General features: G+C 52.1%; 2 protein-coding genes across 3 annotated transcripts in view; both read left to right on the top strand.

Annotated features, from left to right (window-relative positions):
• The window catches only part of LOC112977336 (deleted in malignant brain tumors 1 protein-like), a 199,336-nt gene that overhangs the window by 67,000 nt on the left and 111,903 nt on the right, over positions 1-20,433 (top strand). The gene's annotated exons all lie outside the window — the stretch shown is intronic.
• On the top strand, positions 229-14,267 carry LOC112977339 (zinc finger protein 70-like). Of its 2 annotated transcripts, XM_026089585.1 has the most exons (4): positions 229-317; positions 3,243-3,343; positions 6,093-6,359; positions 6,683-14,267. In XM_026089585.1, exons 3-4 carry the CDS (start codon positions 6,319-6,321, stop codon positions 8,436-8,438), a joined length of 1,797 nt encoding a protein of 598 aa, XP_025945370.1. In that variant the 5' UTR covers positions 229-317; positions 3,243-3,343; positions 6,093-6,318; the 3' UTR covers positions 8,439-14,267. The 2 variants fall into 2 exon arrangements, with proteins under 2 accessions (XP_025945370.1, XP_025945371.1); XM_026089586.1 differs by lacking the exon at positions 6,093-6,359.

Genomic DNA, 20,433 nt, shown 5'->3' with positions numbered 1-20,433 from the left:
GTGGCATGCAGGCACGCGCCCTGCACGAGCCAACGCACATATTCGGGCGGGGGGAGGGGGTAGGCTTCCTCACGCATGCGCACTGCTCCCCTGCGCCTATTGGTCTCCGCGCATGCTCCGCCCCCCCTCCCGGGAGAACGCTTTGCGCATGCGTACGCGGCCGCACGGGACCGCGGTCTCCTGCCCCCCCCCTCCGCCGGAAGTGGCGTTCGCACGGGGCACGCGAGCGCGGCGCGCGGCCGGAAGCGGTTCCGGGGGAGGCGTTGGGCTGCGGCACCGGCCGGATGTGAAGGGCGGCGAGAGGCGGCTGCGGCCTGGTGAGCGCCGGGGGGGCCGCGGAGCCCGCGCGGCGCAGTGTGTGTCGGGGGGGGCGGGGGCGGAGCGGCTCCGGGCGGGGAGAGACCGGGAGGGCCCGTGGTGGTACGGGGGAGGGAGGGGGATGGGACAGGCCGAGCCGGGAGAATCCACGGCCCGGTTTGGCTGGGGGGGGAAGGGGCGGCGTGGTCCGCAGGGCTGTCCTGGGGAGCGGGGAATGGCTCAGGCCCACCCGCGAGGGTCCATGGTGCTGTCCGGGAGGCGGGGGAATGGGACAGGCGGGCGTGTCCATTCCCTGGTCGGGGGGTGAGAAAGGGCCCATGGTGGTGTATCGGGGAGGGGGGTGAGAGAGGTGGGAGAGTCCATTCCATTGAGGAGGGGAGAAAGGGTCCATCGTGGTGTTTTGAGGGGGATGGGGCAGGCGGAGCATCCGTTGCAGTTAGGGAGGTGGAGAGAAGTGTTAGAGGGGGTGGTGTTGGGGAGGGGAATGGGCCAGGCTGAACCGGGAGAGTCCATGGTGTTATTTTGTGGGCGGGGGCTCAGTGGCAGTGCTGGGGGAGGRGAATGGGCTGACCTGGGAGGGTCTGTGGTGACAGCGGTGAGGGGGAAGGGAGGGGAGAGCCCATGTTGGTAGGGAAAGGGGGGATTGGGGCATGCTGGGAATGTCAAGTGGTACTGGGGGGGAAGGGGAGTGTGGGATGGGAGAGTCCATATTGATACTGGGAAAGGATTGGGGCATGCCTGGAGAGTCCACAGGAATAGAGATGGCAGGGTCCTTGCTGGTCTTAGGGAGGGGGGCTTGGGGCATGCTGGGAGAGTCTGTGGTGTTGTGGGGGTGGGAAAAGGGGGGAAAGGCTGGGCTGGGAAGGTTCCTGGTAGTCCAGGGGCAGATTTGGGCACACTAGCCGGGCTTGTTGTGGTCCTGGGGGCATGCCTGTGAGGGTCTGTGGTGGTTTCTTGAGCGGGGAGGGTGCTAGTCTGGGATATGATGGTATCTGGTGTTCCTGTATATCAAGGTAGACCTCTTCTTTGCAAGGCTCCGCCAGGTACCTGCCTTGTTGTTGTGTGCTGGGCTGGGGCCCAGGGCAGCTCCTGCTTGCAGGGAGGGGAAGGAGTGAGGACTGGTCTAGGGCTCACCTGGGAAATGTGCCTGAGGGAYGACTGCTACATGTGCCGGTTGGGTTGAGGGGTGACTGGAACACCTTCTGTCACTGGTTGCAATCAAGTGCCAGACGCTAAGGGTCAGGGCAGGCACTTGGGCCTGTCCATGCAACAGCTACTGTTGTCTGCAGGTGGCTGGCAGGACCGGCATTTAGAGCTGTGCTGTATCCTTCCACCACTGCTGGTGCAGAGGAGCTCTAAAAGTTGCGAGTGCTGGCTACTGAGAGCAGCCTTTCCTCTTGGGCACGCGTGACTGTTGGCAGCTCAGAGGCTCTTTCTGTAGAAGGCAGGAGCCGGGTTGCTGAACTTGCCCAAGGCAAGCCAAAGCGCTCTCCGGCATGTGCAGAGCCCAAGACACTGTTGTGTCCGTCATTGTCTTTGGCTTCACTTGGCTCTCTGTGAAATTATTGCAGCCAGCTGCATTGCAGAGCACGCCATCCCCCTCATTCCTGAGAGTGTCTCTGCCTTGATTGACCTTGCCCCTTCCCCAAGGGTAAGGGTCCAATGTGCTGTGTGCCTGACAGTATATCTGTGCTCCAGCCCTCTGCATCCCTTAACCCAGGATGGTTGAGCTGTTCATGAGCCCAGGACCTGATCTCCAAGCATCAACTAGAAAATGTTCACAGCACTTGTGACAAGGAGCAAAGCCTTCCAGATGTGGCCTGGTGCTATGTCATTGCCTCCCATGATTCTGAAATGTAATGGTGCTCTGGGGACGGAGGCCTCCTGTATTATCCAAGGCAGTCTTTAACATGGCAGCCATCACACTGTATAGTTGTTGCCATGAAATGATCTAACTGTCTTGAGGGGAAAAAAAAAAAGTATTTTTTCTCCGTGGCTCCTGGGAGACTGTAGGTAGAGCCTTTTTTGCTGTGACAGTAACTAATTATCCATGACTGTTTTGTGCCCATTTGCTCTTATGCCAGCACCATCCTTTAACTTCAGTTATTCTTTTTTCCTCTCTGATATTTAGTCTCAATTATATTTATAGGTTGCAGTAAGCTCTTCCTCCTCGGCTTCTGCTTGGTTACACTAGACAGACTGAGTTCTTTCTCCATGGGTAAGACAGGTTACCATGATCTGGATCAAGACTCTTTCCAGTATTTCACCAGCTTTTGTTCTTAAACAGAGAAAATGAGCTTTCTGCTGTCATCTCCCAAGTGGTTCTCACTAGGGCTTTGCTCAGTGTCCTCACTGCCTGCACTGGAAATATCTCTCCCACTTCATCTTAGGAGCACATAAAATTTCTGCAGGGGTTCATCCCATTAGTACCAACACTTACAGTCACCTGTATTCAACTGATCCACTCAGAACTTCTCTCCCTTGCCATTTGGAAGCTTGCTTCAGCAGWCTCATTAGTTTTCCCTGACATGCATCGCCTTGCACTTTGTGCTTTTTGTTTCGTCCCCTTTCTGTTCCTCCAGCTCTCAAGGTCACCTGGCACTGGCTATACATTTTGATCTCTTCCCGCATTATGAATGATTTCCTCAGCTTGCTCCCAGTTCTGTGCCAAGGTCACGAAAGACAGCATCCATCATAAGGCTACCCCTTTGAAAAGCCCTCTTTTTAATGGCACTGTCAGGCTGAGCCCTCTTGCTGCTGCTTGATCCTTTCCTTGCATTTCTGAAGACAGTAGTGACTCCAGGATATCAGGCCCTCTGGGGCAGGGCTTGGGACAGGCTGGAGGCCATGAAACTGCAGCAGCTTCAGTTGTCTCTGTGCAAAAAACGCTGGAGTGTGACCACTTGCGTAATGTGGATCCATAGGTTTCCTGCAGCGAACATGTGTGTGTGTGACCAAGAACAGACCTCTCCAAAACCTCTTGGTTTAAGCCCGACCTGTGGTGAAGAATCCCTCACAGCCCTTGGTAAGTCAGTGTATTGCTTAACTCCTGTCACAGTTAATGCTCTGCACTTCATGTCCTGTCTGTGCTGGCTTTCAGGTGCTGGGCCTAGAGGGGCTTCCATGTAGTCATGCTGAGCACTGCAGCAAGTAGGGAAAACTCAGACACGTCAGTTATGATTCACAGTAGCCATCACATGGGAAGATGCTTGCGCCAGCTGATAGAAAACACCAAAGTTCGTAGTCTTTCCTGAATTTAGGGTGTTGAGTCAGCCTGGGCCAGCTGGCATCTGGATGTTTCTATCCAGCCTGCTGCCTTTTCCCTGAATGACAGAAAAGGCAACCATAACATTTGGACATTTCAGGAGCCCTGGAGCATGTTTCCAAAAAAAAAAAAAAAAGGCTGGGTATAGGCTCTCTTTGCCACCATTTTGCATGGTTCTCCTGCCCCATATACCCCAGGGGACTGGCTCTTAACAGCTGCTGAGCTTGCACGAGCCTGCTGTGCATCATCTCATCATGCACAAGGAAGCCATTCCCTATTTTCTTTTTAAAACCTGGAAGTTAGAGCACCGTTTGGTTCTGGAGCCCAGAATCTGAGAGACCATGGTTCAGTTCTCTCCTCTGCTTGGGGGATTTCTGATCCTCCCACCCCAGTATCACCCTGACAACTCAGTCCTAAAGGAAGCCTGGCTCTGCAGTCTCTGTTGCACTATGGAAGCTGAGTCCTCTGCACACAGAAAAGAGCAAGAGTCGTGGGCTTGAAAGGGAGATTCAGATCCATCTCAGAAGGTGAGCGTGTCCTGGAACGGTGTAATCCTGAGCCCTGGTCTCTGCTTCCAGTGTTATTTAGGCATTATAGAGTGAGGGATGGACTCTGTAAGTGGTGGTGGATGCATCTAGCAAGTGCCCATCTCAGCAGGTGACAGGCAGACAAGGGCTGGTCATCTCAGTTTGGCTAGCTAAGAAATTTCTCCTAGGGTTTTTTCCTTCATTGTCTTTCTTCAGTTCTGGCCTTCTGGTTTATCTGAATTGCTGTCCACTTTCTCTTTTTATGTTTATAATGTATTTAACAGTTATTTTCTTCTTCCCTCTTTTTGCCAGCTTCTTAAACTAACATGGGCTTCTTGGTTTTGCCTTTTGGGGCATCCAATCCTCTTTATTGCTCACGTTTTCCTGAACAGCCCTTTTTCTCAGCACATATGGGCCATAATTGTTCATAGCTTTGTGTGAGAGACTAGCAAAGCTTTGGATTGCTCATGCTGGCTACATGGGAATGAAACAAAATACTTGCATTGAAACGCTTAGTTTTGYTGTGAATTCCCTTTTCTGTAACTGGTGGCCAAGTGGGGGTGGGAAACACAGACAATTCRCAATATTTCTTGGAACAGCTTTTATTCATTTAGCTCTTGCTATTAATGGGATCAAATTGTTTATTAACAGCATGTAACTTCACACAATGTATTCACTTATGAACTCACACAGTTCACCCCATGCGTTTACTTACAGTTACCTAGTTGGAACTCTAACCCCAACTATACTCAGAAGTGGAGGGTCGTACTGATGTACTGAATCCCTTCTAGGTAGGGGGAAAATTCCTCAGGGAATCCTCCGTTTCATCAGGTGTCTACAATCCCACAATCCCTGTCTGCATATAGCAGCCATTGCCCTCTTGGATGTGGTCCGAGTTATACAACTCGTTGTGGATATCAGTGTGTGCTGGTGGCCTTGCAGAGATTCAGCAGACACTTCATGTCCTGAGTTTATCAATTCTTGTAGATTCAACCGCACCAGTAGTCTCCAGAGCTTATCAGTCCTTAGGAAGCTTTGAAACACTGCCTTCTGAGCACATACTCTTTTGGCCTGTTGTTCATTGGCAACTATTTCTCCACTCACAACTGCAGGTACATGTCAAGCCCATGCACTCAAACAGAAGTGGCCTTTATGACAGTTTTATGTTCAGGTTTGCGGCAGCTTCATCTGCAGGCTGCTGTCAGGTTTGTGGGGGGTGGGTGCTCTCTCCTTTGTGATATGGTGAGTCTGGAGTTCAGATGCTCTTAAAGCATCCATGAAGTCAGTCTCTACTGTTGCTCCTGAAGTCCTCCTCCAGCTGCCTCCTTCCATGACGTCTCGAGACATCAAAGGTGAGACCATGTTGTCTGAATTCAGCTCTTCACAAGGGAGCCATCCTCATCTGAGCTAGCTGCTCTTGCTGCCTATCAGGCACCAGTAGGATATGATTTCTTGTGATTTTTCAGGAGTGTATTCTACGAGGAGATGAATCACACTTCAGCATTGTTTTCCTCCATTGATTAYCAGTCAAATTAAACTAATTTACATATGGCATCTGAATTTGGACAACAAACCCACATCAGGAGATCTGTGAGGCAGATATTTGAGTTTGGTGTCTCTACCAAGCAGGGCAAGAGCTAGCTTGCGTGTCTGTGACTGCTGTCCCTGGGCTGGCCTGCCTCCCCACAGAGCCTGTGGGCCAATGACTCTGAGGCCAAAGACCAAATGGCTCATCAGCCGTTTCAGAGGCTGAAGGTCACTTTGCCCCCACGCAGGGGCACCAGCTCTGTCTGTACAGGCCACGTACCAGTGTCAAAAGGTCCCTTATGTGCGAGTTCCTATGAATGGGCTCTGGAGGTACCTGTGGGTTTGGATGGAGCCCAAAAAAACAGTGGTCAAAGAGAGGAACAGTACGTGCTGAGAAGGCAGTCTGAAAATTTCCCGATAAGCTCTGGAGATAAGTCATGCTGTTGAATCCACAGGAACTGATAACTGGGGACACCAGGAGTCAGCTGAATCTGCCCAAGCACACGCTGGCATCAACAATTGACTTGGACCAGACTGCCTCCGGGAGAGCAATTGCTATATGTAGGCAGAGACTACAGGATTATACCTACACCTAATGAGACAAAGGACCCTCTGAAGAACTTCCCAAATCCCTGTCTGGAAGCTGCTGGCAAGCCAGTATGACCCTTAACTTCTGGTTATATGGTTGAGATTTCTGGCCCCTCAGCTATTGCTCTAACCAGGTAACTGATTGAAATGCAAGTGAATTGTGTGAGTGAATAAATTAATAACTTCTTGCTATTAATATCAGTTTGATTATGTTACTAGGTTAATGAGTAAAAGGTTTTCTAAGAAATTCTGGTTGTGATCTGTGTCATTTCCACACCACCAGCACCACCCTGCCAAGTTGATCCCTTGTTAGGGGGATGTGTGCGTGCTTGTCTCTGAACTGCCTCCCTGTGCACTGTTGTAGCCCATGTGTTTGTCTTCATGCCCCATGTTCTACCGTCCTGTCCCCCAGATGGGCCAGCACTCTCATGCTCTCCCTTCTTTCCGATTTTTGCAGAGGGTCCTGTCCGGTTTGGCAGTCACTGCCGGGAGTCATGGAAGAGCACCCGGGTCCTCCAGCCTGTGAATTCACCTTTCCCCTGAGGCGCATCTGCATTTCAGAAGCAGATGGACCTGAAGATGAAGAGCAGGAGGAGGCTTCGGAGAAGGATGCAGCCCAGGTGCAGCATAGAGAAAAGATGGAAGGAAGCTCCCCAGAGCGGCTGAGGCAATCTCCCCGCCACCGTTTGGGACGGTGTTGGCAAGGGAACAGTTCTCTTGCCCCTCAGGACACAGACAGGCCTGACCAAAAGATGGGAGAGGACAAGGAGGCTGCCCCATTCCAAGAGCCCGAGGCACCTGGGGAGCTGCAGCCACGCAGGCCATTCCGGCGGAAGCACCGACTGTACTTGAAGCCCAAGACAAGTCAGGCTGCTACGTCCCCAGGCCAGGGACAGGGGGAGAGAGCCGAAGAGCCAGGTCCCTCTCGGGGGAAGAGGCTACGGTTCATCTGGGGCCAAGCCACTGACTTCCGCCGGAAGAAAAGCCTTTTGGAGAATGGGCTGGAGAAGGTGCCCCTCATGCCCCAGAGCAGCGAGGAAGAGGAGGAAGAAAAAGGCTCTCGGTCCTGCTCCCCTGAGCCGCCTGTTCCCGGGGATGCCCGTCCCAAGCCAGACTTTGTGCAGCTGATTGATGAACATGGCATCTACTCCACAGCCAAGCTGGTGCTGGGTGGCACGGCAGGCGAGCTGGAGGAGGCAGTGGTGCTGCCCTCGCATCTGAAGCGGGGAGCAAGCATGGCTGGGAGTGGGGCAGAGTTTGAGATCCGCGAGGTGATCGTGGACGAGAAGCCATTCCAGTGTGGCGTGTGCGAAAAGGCCTTCAAGCGGGCGTGGGAGCTCTTCAGCCACGAGGTGGTGCACAATGAGGAGCGCCCTTTCCGCTGCGACCTCTGCGAGGCCTCCTTCAAGCGCCACTCGGATTTCAAGAGCCACCGCCTGGTACACACGGAGGAACGGCCCTTCCGCTGCGAGCTATGTGGCAAGCGCTTCAAGCGCTCGTCCAACCTCCAGGAGCACCGCCGCATCCACACCGGCGAACGCCCCTTCCACTGTGCCTGCTGTGACAAGAGCTTCAAAACACCCTACGAGCTGCAGCGCCACACACTCACACACTGCACCGAGAAGCCCTTCAAGTGCGCGGACTGCGGGAAGGACTTCCCTACGTCCAACGCGCTGCTCCTGCACCAGCGGCAGCACTGCGATGACAAACCCCATGTCTGTGGCGTCTGCGGCAAGAAGTTCACCTATGGGCACAGCCTCAAGGTGCATGAGCGTGTGCACACAGGTGACCGCCCCTTTGTCTGTCCGCTCTGCGGCAAAGGTTTCAAGCAGTCCAACGCCCTCTCCTCACACGAACGCGTGCACACAGGTGAGCGCCCCTTTGTCTGCAAAACCTGTGGGAAGGCCTTCAAGCAGTCATCCTACCTGGTGATCCACGAGCGGGCGCACACTGGGGAGCGCCCCTACAAGTGCGAGGCGTGTGGTAAGGCCTTTGCCCGTCCCTCGTTGCTGCTGCAGCACCACCGGGTGCACAGCCAGGAGCGGCCCTACAAATGCAGCTTCTGTCACAAGTTCTTCAAGGACCTGGCCTATCTGGCTGTGCACGAGAAGGTGCACACGGGTGAGACCCCCTACAAGTGCAGTGTGTGCGACAAAGGCTTTGCACATCCTTCCAACCTGCTGCAGCACCAGCGTGTGCACCGTGACGGCTGAACCCTGGAGCTGTGTGTGCAACTCAGGTGTTTCAAGGCAAAGGAGCCCACAGCCATAAGCGATCGTGCCACAAGCATGTGCGCTGCAACAGATAAGCCCCAGGCATGCACGCTGCAGCACGTGTTCCCATACGTGTGCAAGCCATGTGGAGGGACCAGCACAGCTTCCCTAGAGAAGGCTTGTCCAGAGCCCAAAAAGCATGTGTTGCTGCAGCTCTTCTCTTGAGCCACAGCCTGGCAGGGCCTCTGCTGCATGGCTTCTCTCTGCCAAACCTTGACCTGTGCCGCTTTCTCCTCCCTCACAGAGGGGTGATCCCACAAGGTTCTTAATTGAGTCTTTTGGTTGGGGTTGGTGCAAACTCCTTCTCCCAGCCTGGGCTAGCTGCAGGGAGGCAGTAAGCTTTGAAGGGTGTTGCTGGCTGCAGGCCAGTCGGTGAGAGCAAGCTGTAGCTCCTTGCCCTCCTGGCACACAGCTGATGTGAGGGGCAGGCAAGGGTCTAGCTGCGAGGCCAGAGCAGCCTGCAGAGGCAAGCTGAGCTGGCTGAGACCCTGGTGTGGTTGGGAGGTAGGGTCAAAAGCTCTGAAGGGCAGAGCGGCATTAGTTGGACCATGGCAAGCCATGTGTCTTTCCCTCTGATGCCAAGGGAGTGCTGTTCAATCCCACACTCTCTTCTTTGCCCCAGCATGTGGGTGTTGCAGGAGGTCAAAGACCCCAGTCCTCCCAGTGAGTGTTGGTCTGCCTGGACCCCAAATGGACTCTGTCAGCATCTCTGTCTTGTGCTCTGGGGCAGCACTGCTGCCTCCTTGAGCGCAGGGTACAGGCTGGGAGCTCCTGGGGAGCAGCCTGCCTCTCAGAGTGGGGGGCATGCTGTCAGCTGTGGCTGAGCCCTGGCATCAGGGGGGAATAAACCTGTCCATGTTTTGGGAGTGAAGTGCATGTATCGTGGGCAGAGAATAAGATGGCAGGGAGCAGCRCCTCCATTTTCCTCTAGAGYGTTWGGGCTGAGGGTTAAGCATCCCGTCCATATCTCACGCTGCTACTTCTGATCAAGTTAATTACAGCAATGTCCTGGACCCTGCTGTGCAGGGACCATGAGGGCTTTTTGCCCATTAGGCAGCTTGGTCCCCCAGGACAGAGAGCAAAGGCATGGTTATGTTGGCTGCAGGTTGTATGTTCCGATTACAACTTGGCCTAGAGGCATGAGGGAAGGGTTGGGTGTGGAAGTGTAGCCTTGGGAGAGGTGCTGAGTCTTACTAGAGCGGCGCAAGGCCTGAACAGGATCCATGCAGCTGATCTCGTGGTRTCCTTGGCTCCAGTGCAGCTCGCTGCCAGCTCAGCTCTGCCAGCCCCTGCCTGGAGGAAAGGGCCTGTCATCTTGACAGTCACTGCCCATCCTGGCTGCTGTGCTGTGCCATACCATGCTGTGTGCAGGCCCTGGCACAGCCCAGATGGAAGCTGTGGCTCCTTCTGTGTGGACCCAGGCCTGCAATGTGTCAGCAGGCTGCAAGTCCCATGTACTGTGTTGGTTTGAAACACTAACCCTCTTTTCTGCCCCAGGGTGCTGCTCAGGCTGGTAGGGAGCAGAAGAGGGGGGATGCACTGCTGTGGTCTGCTTTGGCAGCCTCAGCAAAAGAAGCCCAGTATAAGTCCATAACWGCTCATGGGACTTTCCTGCCTAGACCCGGGCAGGAACCTGGCCAAGGTATGAGTGAGCAGACACAATCAACTCTGAATCTTTCTCCTTTCTGTGCRGTGTGTGTCCAGCTCTCGCTTCCCAGAGGGCTGGAGTATCCAGTGGCAGCACCAGGCCTAGCCACCCACACTGCTGCTGCTGAACTCTGGATTTGTTCTCCTTGACTGCTAGCTGCTCCTGCTGCCTCYACCTGCTGCTGTTGGGTGGAGGATGACATGTGGACCTTTCCCAGCGAAGGCAAGACCTGGGCCTACTCTGGGGCCCTGCTGGGCACCGGCAGAACCCCATCCTCATGCACACGAGTGCCCTGTGCCTGAGCCACCCTGGAGGGGCCTGGTGTCACACTAACCTTCCTGCACACCAGAGCTGTGGGACTGGAGGTGCCTACCCCTGGACTCTTGATGACCCTGGTCCTACTCCTCCCCCTCTTTTACGGTTCCGATAGCACTGGGGGTGGAAGGGGATGCAAGGTTGTGCTCTTCAGTGCTCTGCACACTAATTACAGGACAGTTATTTAATGATGTCTTTGCCTTGTCACTACTTTGAGCCCAGTGCTGTGTCTGGCTGAATCCCTGCTTTCTCCTGAGCTGTCAGCATGAAGGGATGCTGGTGATTGCTGAGGTGCCATGTGGATGGGGAAGTCCAGCCCTGGCCTGTTTGCTCMATCAGCTGGAAGGTGCATCATGCTTGTGTGGGAGGTTGGAGCAGCTCCTCCTTGGTGTCTACTTGGGGGCAGTTTTCCTTAGCATGGTAAAGCCAGGTTCTTCTTCAGTGTAATCTTGCCAGCCAGGAGCTGGTTGGAACCTCAGCAGGCAACCAGGAATGTGCTGGATGGCTGGGAGTGGGCTGGGCAGGCCAGACTATTATCTTGTCAGCCTTCAGTCTCATTGGCTTGCTGCCATGGGCTGTTCATCTTGCTCTGCAGTCCCTGCTACAGTCCCCCATGCCCACTTCTCACACACATAGTGTGTTTCTGATATGCACAGGAGGCACTGGCATGAAGTAGCCCAGTGACCAGACCATGATGTGCAACAGCCATGGGCACAGAGGCTGTAAACACAGTGGGCCTGTCTCATTTTCCAGGTTTTTGTCTGGCCCAGGAGCAGGTGAGGCTGTTTGCACCGCAGCCTGGCATACGTCAATTCACAGTCCTTACTACCAGCGTGCAACTAGTGTTTGATGCATGTTGAACTCGTGCTGCCCCAGCAAATATGGCAAGGAGAGACCTACCAAATCTTAGGTGTGCAACAGATTTCACTAGTCACCGCCAAGCTGGCATCTCATACACATTCAGTGCAGTGATGGAGTGACTCTTCTTCCTTGGTGCAAGACTTGCCAGCAAGCTCTGTTTTGGATTTGCCCTTGCAGATCCCTTGGGAGGAGGGTTTGTTGTAAAGCTGGCCTCTCTCTTGCCCCAGAGACTCCCATGTTTCCTGCATTTCAGCTCTTAAGACAGCAGTGGGGCAACTCTGGCTTCTTCCTAGTGTTGCTAGCAGCTGCAGGCTTCCCAGCCAGGTCATGAGTTTGTCCATGTGATTTGACTTCAGGGTTGTGTCTGATACATTTGTGTGGTGGGAGCCTGACCCTGGAATGTGCTTTGTTGCCCAGCTACTGCTGGGCATATACACATCTTTGTTTTCTATCTTAGGAGCTGAAGCCTGAGGGCCTCCAGGGAAAGGAAAGACCAACTTTGCCAGGAGGAATGTGAAGGACTGTCCTYTGTGGGTGTCACCAGTGGGGTCAGGACTACATCTTCATCTTACCTGCCCCAGGGCAAACCCATGAGCTGTGGGATCACTGACCACTCTCAGTTCTCTGCTCTCTGTGGTACATGCTTCTCTGATGGCTAATGAGACATGCTTGGTGCTGTCAGGCTAGCTTTCCCTTTGCTGTGTCTGGACCTTCTGAGCCTATGGCTGGTAAAAGAAGTGCTGCAATTATGTCAGCCTTCTCAGAATGCGAAGCCTGGGGTTAAACAATCAGACCTCTATGTAGCCATCTAAGAACATGGCTTATTTGTCTTGTTTACATCCTAGAGTACGTGTGCATTTTCACAGAGGATAAAAGGAAATCTGAGACTGCTATAGGATGGAGAGGTGGGCTTTGTTCCAGCTGCGTGCACCCAGGCATTGCTTTAGAGCAGGGATGCATGTTCTTTCAGAGACGCCAACAAGTGGCTCACTGCAACGGTGTCGGTGCTGTACCAGTGCAGACTCTGGTTTGCTTACTGTATCCRCATTTCTCTGTCCCAGGATCAAACTTAGACATCAGGGTGTCCCATTGCAGTGCCTTCTGGCACAGGTTCATCACCTGGTCATTTGTGCCACGCTTCAGAATGCTATGTACTGTGGGCCTGCCTGTAATGTCTGTTGAACTGTAGCCTGTATGTGCAGGGYGTCTGTAACCCCTGTGCTGACACCGAAGGTGCCAGCGGCATTCCAGGTTCTGCCTTTTCCCTAATCCTGTAGTTGACTGCAGTCTTCTCAGTCATCATTTTTCTAAGTGATTGACATTGAGGTTGTGGATGTGAGTCTTTTTCACCTTCTGTGAAGCATCACTCCTGGAGAAGACAGGGCACAAAACAGCCCTCAGGAGGTTGTGTGTGGATGAGTTGTGTGCCTGCAGCCATGGGAGCAGACTGAATGTAATGGTTGTCAAATGGTCATAGCTCTGGGCAGGAGCTGGCATCAACACACTGTCCCTCCCATCCCAGTCGTAGAGATGGCACTTGTGTACTCCTTGACTTTGACAGCAGGAAGAGAAACTGTTCTTCACCATTTAAGGCTTGGTGAGACACTGAAGCTGGTGCTTCAATGCCAGCATTAGCCACAATGCACCTGCATGATGCCTGCAGATTTTAGCAACATGAGCCCTTGCCCCCTAGCCTCAAAGTTGTGGCACCTTAAGCCATATCACAGTCCCGAACAGGGGGGTTTCTCTTAAGGAGAAAATCTTGGGGGTGGGATTTGGAGGACAGATGATGACACTGAGGGCAGAAGCTAGTTGCTTAAATAGAGGTTATGGTGTCACTTGTCACTCCAGAAGGCGCAAGTCTCTTGTAGGTCACATATCACCTCTACAGATGTCTCAGACACCCAAGGCACCTCCAATGGCACCTGTTGCCTGTGTGTGGGCAGCTGCTTCAAGCACACCACATCCAAGCCCTACAGTCAGTCAGTGGAGATTTGGAGTTGAATTCAGCTGCTTAAGGCCCTTAGAGATGTCATGGGGTACTCAGTTGACCTTTAACTGCTCTTTCAGAAGAGCACACATCTCTTATAGACCTTGTATCCTAGATGCAAGCCCCCTGTGAGCATCTGCAGTGATCTAGGGCATCTCAAATGGCACTAGGCACCTGCATGGGGTAGCTGAACTGAGCTCTCATGGTTAGGTAAGTCCCAGCCTTTGATGGCTAAGTTGACATGTAGGCATCCTACCCTGTGGGATCTGGAGGGAGCTGTGAAGGTTTGGCATCTTGGAGGCCAAGAGCAGATTTATGTTTGTATATCTGCTGTATTTCAGATTGGGAAGAGGACCTTTTCTGGTGGTTCAGGCTCCAGGATGGCTGTTACCAGAGATGCGTGACTCTCAGTTAAAGCTATTCTTATGTGCTGGGGCTGTGTATTACCAGCTGATGACCTTATGGCCAAAAACTGCTCAACAGTTGGCAGGGAAATGGAGGTGTGCCTCACTGCCCTAGGAACTCCCTTCAGCTTTTGTGCTGCTCAGGGTCCTGCAGACCACAGACCACTCAGGCCATGGTCCAGGGCACAGTCTTGTACTGATGCTGCTCAGCTTTGCTGATCCATTTCAAGATGTTTCTTCTAGAGCCTGATGAGCTCCTGGTATTTCCTTGTGGACATTGGAACTGTCATCTTGAGACAGGCCTGGGCAGTATGTGAGGATCCTGGCCTTCAAAACCTCTGCAACCATACAGACACACAGGCAAGCTAAGAGAAAAGGTTAGGACACTTGTCCAGATGCCAGGCATATTGCAAAGTTTATTTCTGAGTGTAGCAGAACAGGCACAGTCTGGACTACATTTTTGCCCCTAATTTCAGGACTTTGCACTCTTAAAAGGGACATTTGGTTTATTTTATGAACTATCTTGCATTAAACACTGTTGATTGATGTGACTCAGTTCCTTGACAGGCCCTATAAAATAACTGGCATGTTTGGACATCCAGCACTTACAGTGTCTGTATAGCTGGTTGGTCTCTGCACACTGTTCACTGTTTTTCATCATGTGGAAAGGCAATGGGTATTTATTTTGCTACACATGATTTATAACCTGTTGTAAATAAACTGCTAGGTGGACTAGCATGGATGAGCATTAGAAATGAGAGAAGCCAGCCCCTCTGAAGTGGCACCAAAAAAAAAAAAAAAAAGTGAAACATGAGGAAATAAGCAAAACAATTTTAACTTCTGTGAACTCAGTTCTGTGCTTTTCCTGGTTTGGGGGTGTCATTCATCGCAGGGGAAGCTGGAGAGAAGACTGTGCGTGTTCTGACATAACATACCAATGTACCAATATTTCCCTGAACTTTTGGCAAGACTGAGAAAGGCAAGGTGTCCTAGCAGTGCTTTCTATCTTTGTACACACTGTCACCCTGGATGACCCCACCCCATAGAACATCCCACAAAGCAAACCTGTTGCTAAGGTCTGCACTCTCTCCCTTAGTTCAAAACATTTGTATAGAAGTATCTGCACCTGAGACAAGTCTCTAGACACCTCACAGCTGATAGAAACACTTCCAAGGGGTGATCTATCTGGTGTATTTGGGGCATTGGCCATAAGTCGAGGTAATTCATTTCTCAGAAGTGCTTGTTTCCGCACATGGTTTCTGAAAGTGAATTTTGCCATACTTGATACTCTTGTCTGTGGAAGCACTTGCAGAGAAAAATAGAACTTTAGTCATCTGAATGTTCATTCCTCTGCTCTAAGGTGAGATGAGCTGTGGTCCAGGAGAGCCTGTTTTTCTCTTAGCCAGAAAGATGTGTTGTGCAGTTTGCATCAGCCTCAGTTATCCACACTGGTGCTGCAGGGTGTCTGCCATCAGACTTCTGAGTAGTGTGGCACCATCTCACAACTCTATTTCCTGTGATTGTGATGCACCGCAGGATGAGTCTGTGCCAGGGCTGTGGGTGCAGCTTGGCTCACCAAGCTCCACTGCAGCTGAGTTCAGGGCACTGGTGGGTGGATTTGGAGTGCCAGCACCTGCAAGTCCTGGCTGTTCTCCCTATATGCCAGCAATCCTCATACTTCCCTCTGATCACCTGTGCCTTCGGGTCACAGCCATCAGCACCAACCTGAGGAGGGTGTTTGTGAGCCCATCAGACCCCACAGTCTGTGCTATGAAACTGAAAGCAGGACGTGTCTGCCCTGGGACAGTTTTGGGCATGGGATACCACCAGAGAACCACGAGCTACCATTTGTGTGTAAATGCACTGGCACCACACCATCGTGGGAGGTTCACAAGGTTGTGTTCACAAGGGAGGGTCGTGGGGTGGGACACAGGCAAAAACAGGCACATGTGGCCTGTAGCCACCCTCAAGTGTGGTGCCTGATACTGCAGGAACAACAGCTGAGCATTCAGGGTGGCACAGTAATTGCTTTGCAACACTGGTGCCTGAGGCTCATGAGGTGGGGAGCTTGTCTGTATCTGCAGAAGCCAAGGAAGCCACGTGCCAGCGCCCAGGACAGGAGAGGCCAGGCAGCCCTTGCTGACTCTATGGCAGAGGCACACAAAGGCAGCTCATCTCCCCCACAGCATTTACGTTCATCACACTTGGAAGTTTGGGGACACTCTCCTCCTTTAATTTGTTAGCAGTTTTTGTTAACTTTTCTGCTACATTGTTCAGGCTGTCCTGCTCAGTCTTGCACATGCCAGCACACCCTCAGGCTTCTTTTGAACTCCTGGAGCTGCACAGAGGGTTCCAGAGTGGATTAAGTAAACATCAGAAGACTGGGATCACCTTAGCCAGCTATTTCAGGGCTTTTGAGTGTAAATCATTTGTAATGGCTGGTTTATAAATGACCAGCCCTCACAGTTGCTGTTTTGCAGTCTCCTGGAGAGCACGTCAGCATCTTTCTGCATTAGGGCTCCCTGCTGCATAAAGCTTAGTTCCTACCATGTTGCAGGTCTACAGGTGCTTGGGGGGAAGAGGGGGCTCCCTAAGGGAGCCAAGACTTGCACTGAATGCAGAGGTGCATGGGAAAAGGGAGGAGTGAGAGGCCCCTGCAATCTCTGAGGAATGAGCCTTGCTGGTGACCCTGACAACGTGAGGTGACAGTACCACAGGGAGCACTCTTCACAGGAATCATGCTGGTATCACAGGGCAGCATCTTCCTTCATGAGTTGAGCCATCTCGTTGTTGGGGTCCTCAGGGGACTCAGCCTTTGTAGGAAGGTAGATGGCTCCCATAGAATGGAAGGGCATCACTGAAGTACCCGGGTCCCTCATGTGCCCGTGATCTGCAAAGCACAGGGGACATGGACACACAGCTGGTGTTATTGGACTGGGGGCCACCAAGCCCCTTGAGCTTGGATGAGTCAACCTCATTTCTCTCTGATGCATCCTCTTGGACCACACTGGGTCCAAGGGTGCCTGGAGTGCATTGCTTTAAGGGTATGGGGACCACCAATTGCTACACGGGGCTCAGAGATCAGGAGTCTCTCACCTGAGGCTTGGGCTGCTGTTCCAATACACCTTCTCCTCAGGTACAGCCACAGAAGGACCCCACTCAGCATCATTGTGAGGACAAGCAGCGCTATCAGCACGGAGCAGGACTTTGAAGAGTCTGTCGAGAGAGCACCTTACGGTGTCAGGGCAAAGCTCTCCCCAGAGATCAGGATCACCTTTCCAGCCAACGCCAGTAGCAGGCATGTAAGAAAATCTAACACCAAACAGGGCTTGGTCCCTCCACATCAGTGGCTCAGAAGGGATTTCCTTAATTAGGCTTTGCAATAAGACCTCTATATTTAATAGCCAGAGCCAACTGATCTCCCCCCACCATGAATCTGAGAAATCCCTTTCTGAACCTGTTTGCACTGCCCTGCAGTGCTGTGGTCTCCGCAGCACTGCATGGCAGCAATTTCTACAACTGACCACAAGCACTGTGAAACATCACAGCCATTACGTTTGTTTTTTGCTTCATCCCTGATTGTTTCCTTGGGTGTCTGTGAGGTCATGGGTTTTGAGAAGCCCTTCACATTCCTCATGCCAGTGACACTCCTGCTCTTATGGACCTCTGTCAGCTGTCCAATGTGTGGTCTCTCTTAGCGTTTGGGGTTCAAGACTACTAGGCATAGAAGAAACAGGCATACTTCTGACCCATGTCCATTCCTCAAAGCTTTTCTAACTGCTATAACCTATTTCTGACAGAGTGACTAGTCTGAAGAAGAGCACAAGAGTCCTGTAGTGATAAGGAAATCTGAGCCACAAGGCAAAATGGGAGGGACTGGCTTTGAGATCAGGAAAGCTTTTCTCATGTTCTGAACAGTGATATATGGACTCAATGTCTGGAGAAAACAAGTCGTATCCCCAAGGGAAGGTCTTTAAGTGCTGCCCAGACAAACATATGTCACAGCAACGTCAGTAGAGGTGACCCTGCCCTGGGACAGGTCATGATGTGCATGAATCTTTGGGCAGTTATGCTTTATGGCACGTTTAATGCCAAAGGCAGCTTTACACATTTTCACTRCAGTTTTCCATGACTGCAGTTTGCTGCTCCTTCCCTCCTGTCAGTGTGACTTCAGTGTCATCCTTTAAATCAGCCTATTGGTCTGTTATTCCTTGAATTTAACTCAGTAGAGGGGTATTTGGGGGTTGTTATCCTCTTTGAAGACTAACTTTTCCTTTTGTGGAACCTCTGTCACTGGTAAGATTCTACAACCTCCAGAAGTGTCTTTGAAGAGTCTTTATGCTTTATGTCAGCATTTTATCATTGGAAATAGTTCCCTAATTTTTAGGCAATTCTCTCTCTTTTTTTTTTTTTTTAATTAAATGTTACAAAGATTCTTCTGATTTTTTTGTTCCCTCAAGAATGTTAAATCTAAGCATGTTGTCATCACATTGCATAACAGCTCTCACTAGTTACATCTTGAACCGGATCCTATGGCTGCTCAAGACCAAATTCTCTGACCCCATGTGTCTGCTGCATCCTGGGGGTGACTGCAGCACCACAATGCAACCGTGACCTGATAACACTCCCTTTGCCCCAGGACTCCTTCTCCTCCTTTCATTCCCCAAGGGAGCACATCCTCCATTATCTCTACTTTTTCAGCAAAATATCCATGCTGGGCAAGAAGTGGGCCATGATAGGGCTCTGCCTTTCCATTGCATTCTCATCTTAGGGCCCTTTTCCCTGCCTCTCCCACCCCTGCTACAGAGTGGTGCTGATGCTCCCCAAAGTGTGTAGAAACATAATGGAGGTTCCCAGCACTCACCTTTTGGCTCAGTACACACCACGCCAGCTGCAGAGCCATGTCTGCACAGTCCCGGACCCATCTTGCTCTGCTGGCACTCCAGGAGGAGTGACTCTGTGCCTCTGCAGCTCAGCCCTTCCAACAAGTGATGGCTGTTCTCCTGGCCAAACTGAGCTCCAGTAGGTGCAGACTGCGCTGGCCCACAGCCCAGCTGCCTGCAGACCACCTCTGCTTCCAGCAAGCTCCAACTGGTATCACACACACCATACCACGTAGCATTGTATAGCACCTCCACACGCCCCGCGCAGGGGCCTGGGCCATCCTTTACCCTCAGCTGCAAGGGGTAGGTGCCTGCAACAGAAAAACCAGGGTGTGAGATGGCTTCCTTGGCCTCTCCGAGCCTAAGGTTTACAAGACACACACACATACCATGCATGCACACACACTCCACCAGGACATCTATGCAAAATGCTACCTATTCCTGCTGCACCTCTCCCCACATGAATGCCCCCTTCCAAGAAAATTCTCCTCATCTCACAGATATTTAGCACAAATCTGCACTTCATGTGTGCTCCCATCAAGACACTTGTGCAGGTACCCGGCACCATGCTGTGGCACTTAGGCAGTGTTGATCTATTCTCAGCAGAGGAAAAAGACCCTCTCTCAAGTTTTGTAGCATGCTTCCAGCAGCATTTCTAGCATTACCTGAGCACACAACTCCAGCATCTTCCTCATGGTTGCAGTTGTGTAGTCCCCAGCCTTTCAGGTGGCACTGGGAGAGAGTAGCTTCAGTACCTTTGCAGTCTACATTATCTAGCCAGATGGGGTCAGACCCTTGTCCAAAGTAAGCCTCAATGGGGGCTGATATAGCTGTCCCACAGCCCAGCTGCCGACACACCACCTTGGCATTCTTTAAATTCCAGTTGTCATCACACACAGTCCCCCACTGCTGGTTGTGAAGCACCTCCACTCTCCCAGCACAGCGATTCGGGCCTTTCACCAGGCGGACCTGTGCTTCCACCATGACATCTGAGTCTGCAAAGAGAAATATGTGATCCTTTGTTTAGGACAGGAGAAGAGAAGAGAGCATCCAGTGGAGCTATCTGGCAACAGTGAAAGAACAGAAACCAGAGTGCAAATGTAGGTTCCCTAAAGTTCCCCTGGCATGGGATACAACCATGTGACCCTAACGAAGGAATTCATCTTGCTTAGCTATAGAGATGGGCTTCAGTTCCAGATTCGTACCCCGCAAATGTTGGTGTGTCTTCCATGCAAATATGTGAGCTGAGCAAAAGTCCCAACACTGTCAATGAAGATCTGTTTGGTAGCATGGGGTCAGGAAAGTGAATGAGTCTGCTCCAGGTAGCAACCCAGCCATGGCCAGAGGGACAGCCAGACCCTGAGTTTGATTCATTTAGTGCCATGCGAGATTTCTGGGGCATGTTGCAGTTGGCACTGGTTATGAACAGAATATCTCTTGATGCCCCCTACATTCTTGGTTTCCTCAGCTTGGCAATGAGTTCAGTTCGTGTCTTGCATCCTGCTCCCGCAAGGCAGGGTGAGTTGTCTCTTGGCCTGGACTGGGACTGGGATCAGTCTAAACAAAAGGACCCTGCACTCCTCTCTCAGCCCCCCAAAACAAACATTCCCAGGGCCATCCCATATTAGCATTTCCTCCAAGACAATCAGATGTGGCACAGGCCCGCAGCCTGGCCCCTGGGACATCCCATGTTACAGGACTCTGAGTTACCTGAGCACACCACACCAGCATCTTCTCTGTGGTTGCAGTTATTTTGTCCCCACGGGCGGGCCCTGCACTGGGAGAGGGCATCTTCAGTCCCAACACAGTTCACGTCATCCAGCCAGATGGATCC

The sequence above is a fragment of the Apteryx rowi genome, unplaced genomic scaffold (genome assembly GCF_003343035.1).
Source record: "Apteryx rowi isolate R43461 unplaced genomic scaffold, aptRow1 scaffold_821, whole genome shotgun sequence".
Lineage (NCBI taxonomy): Eukaryota > Metazoa > Chordata > Aves > Apterygiformes > Apterygidae > Apteryx > Apteryx rowi.
Note: the sequence above shows the minus strand (reverse complement) of the source record. Positions and strands in the feature narration are given on the sequence as shown.

Coding starts and splice junctions, on each gene's coding strand:
- LOC112977339 (XM_026089585.1), top strand. CDS start 6,319: ATGGTTGAGATTTCTGGCCCCTCAGCTATTGCTCTAACCAG. Junction 6,360..6,682: donor TCAGCTATTGCTCTAACCAG/GTAACTGATTGA, acceptor CGATTTTTGCAG/AGGGTCCTGTCCGGTTTGGC.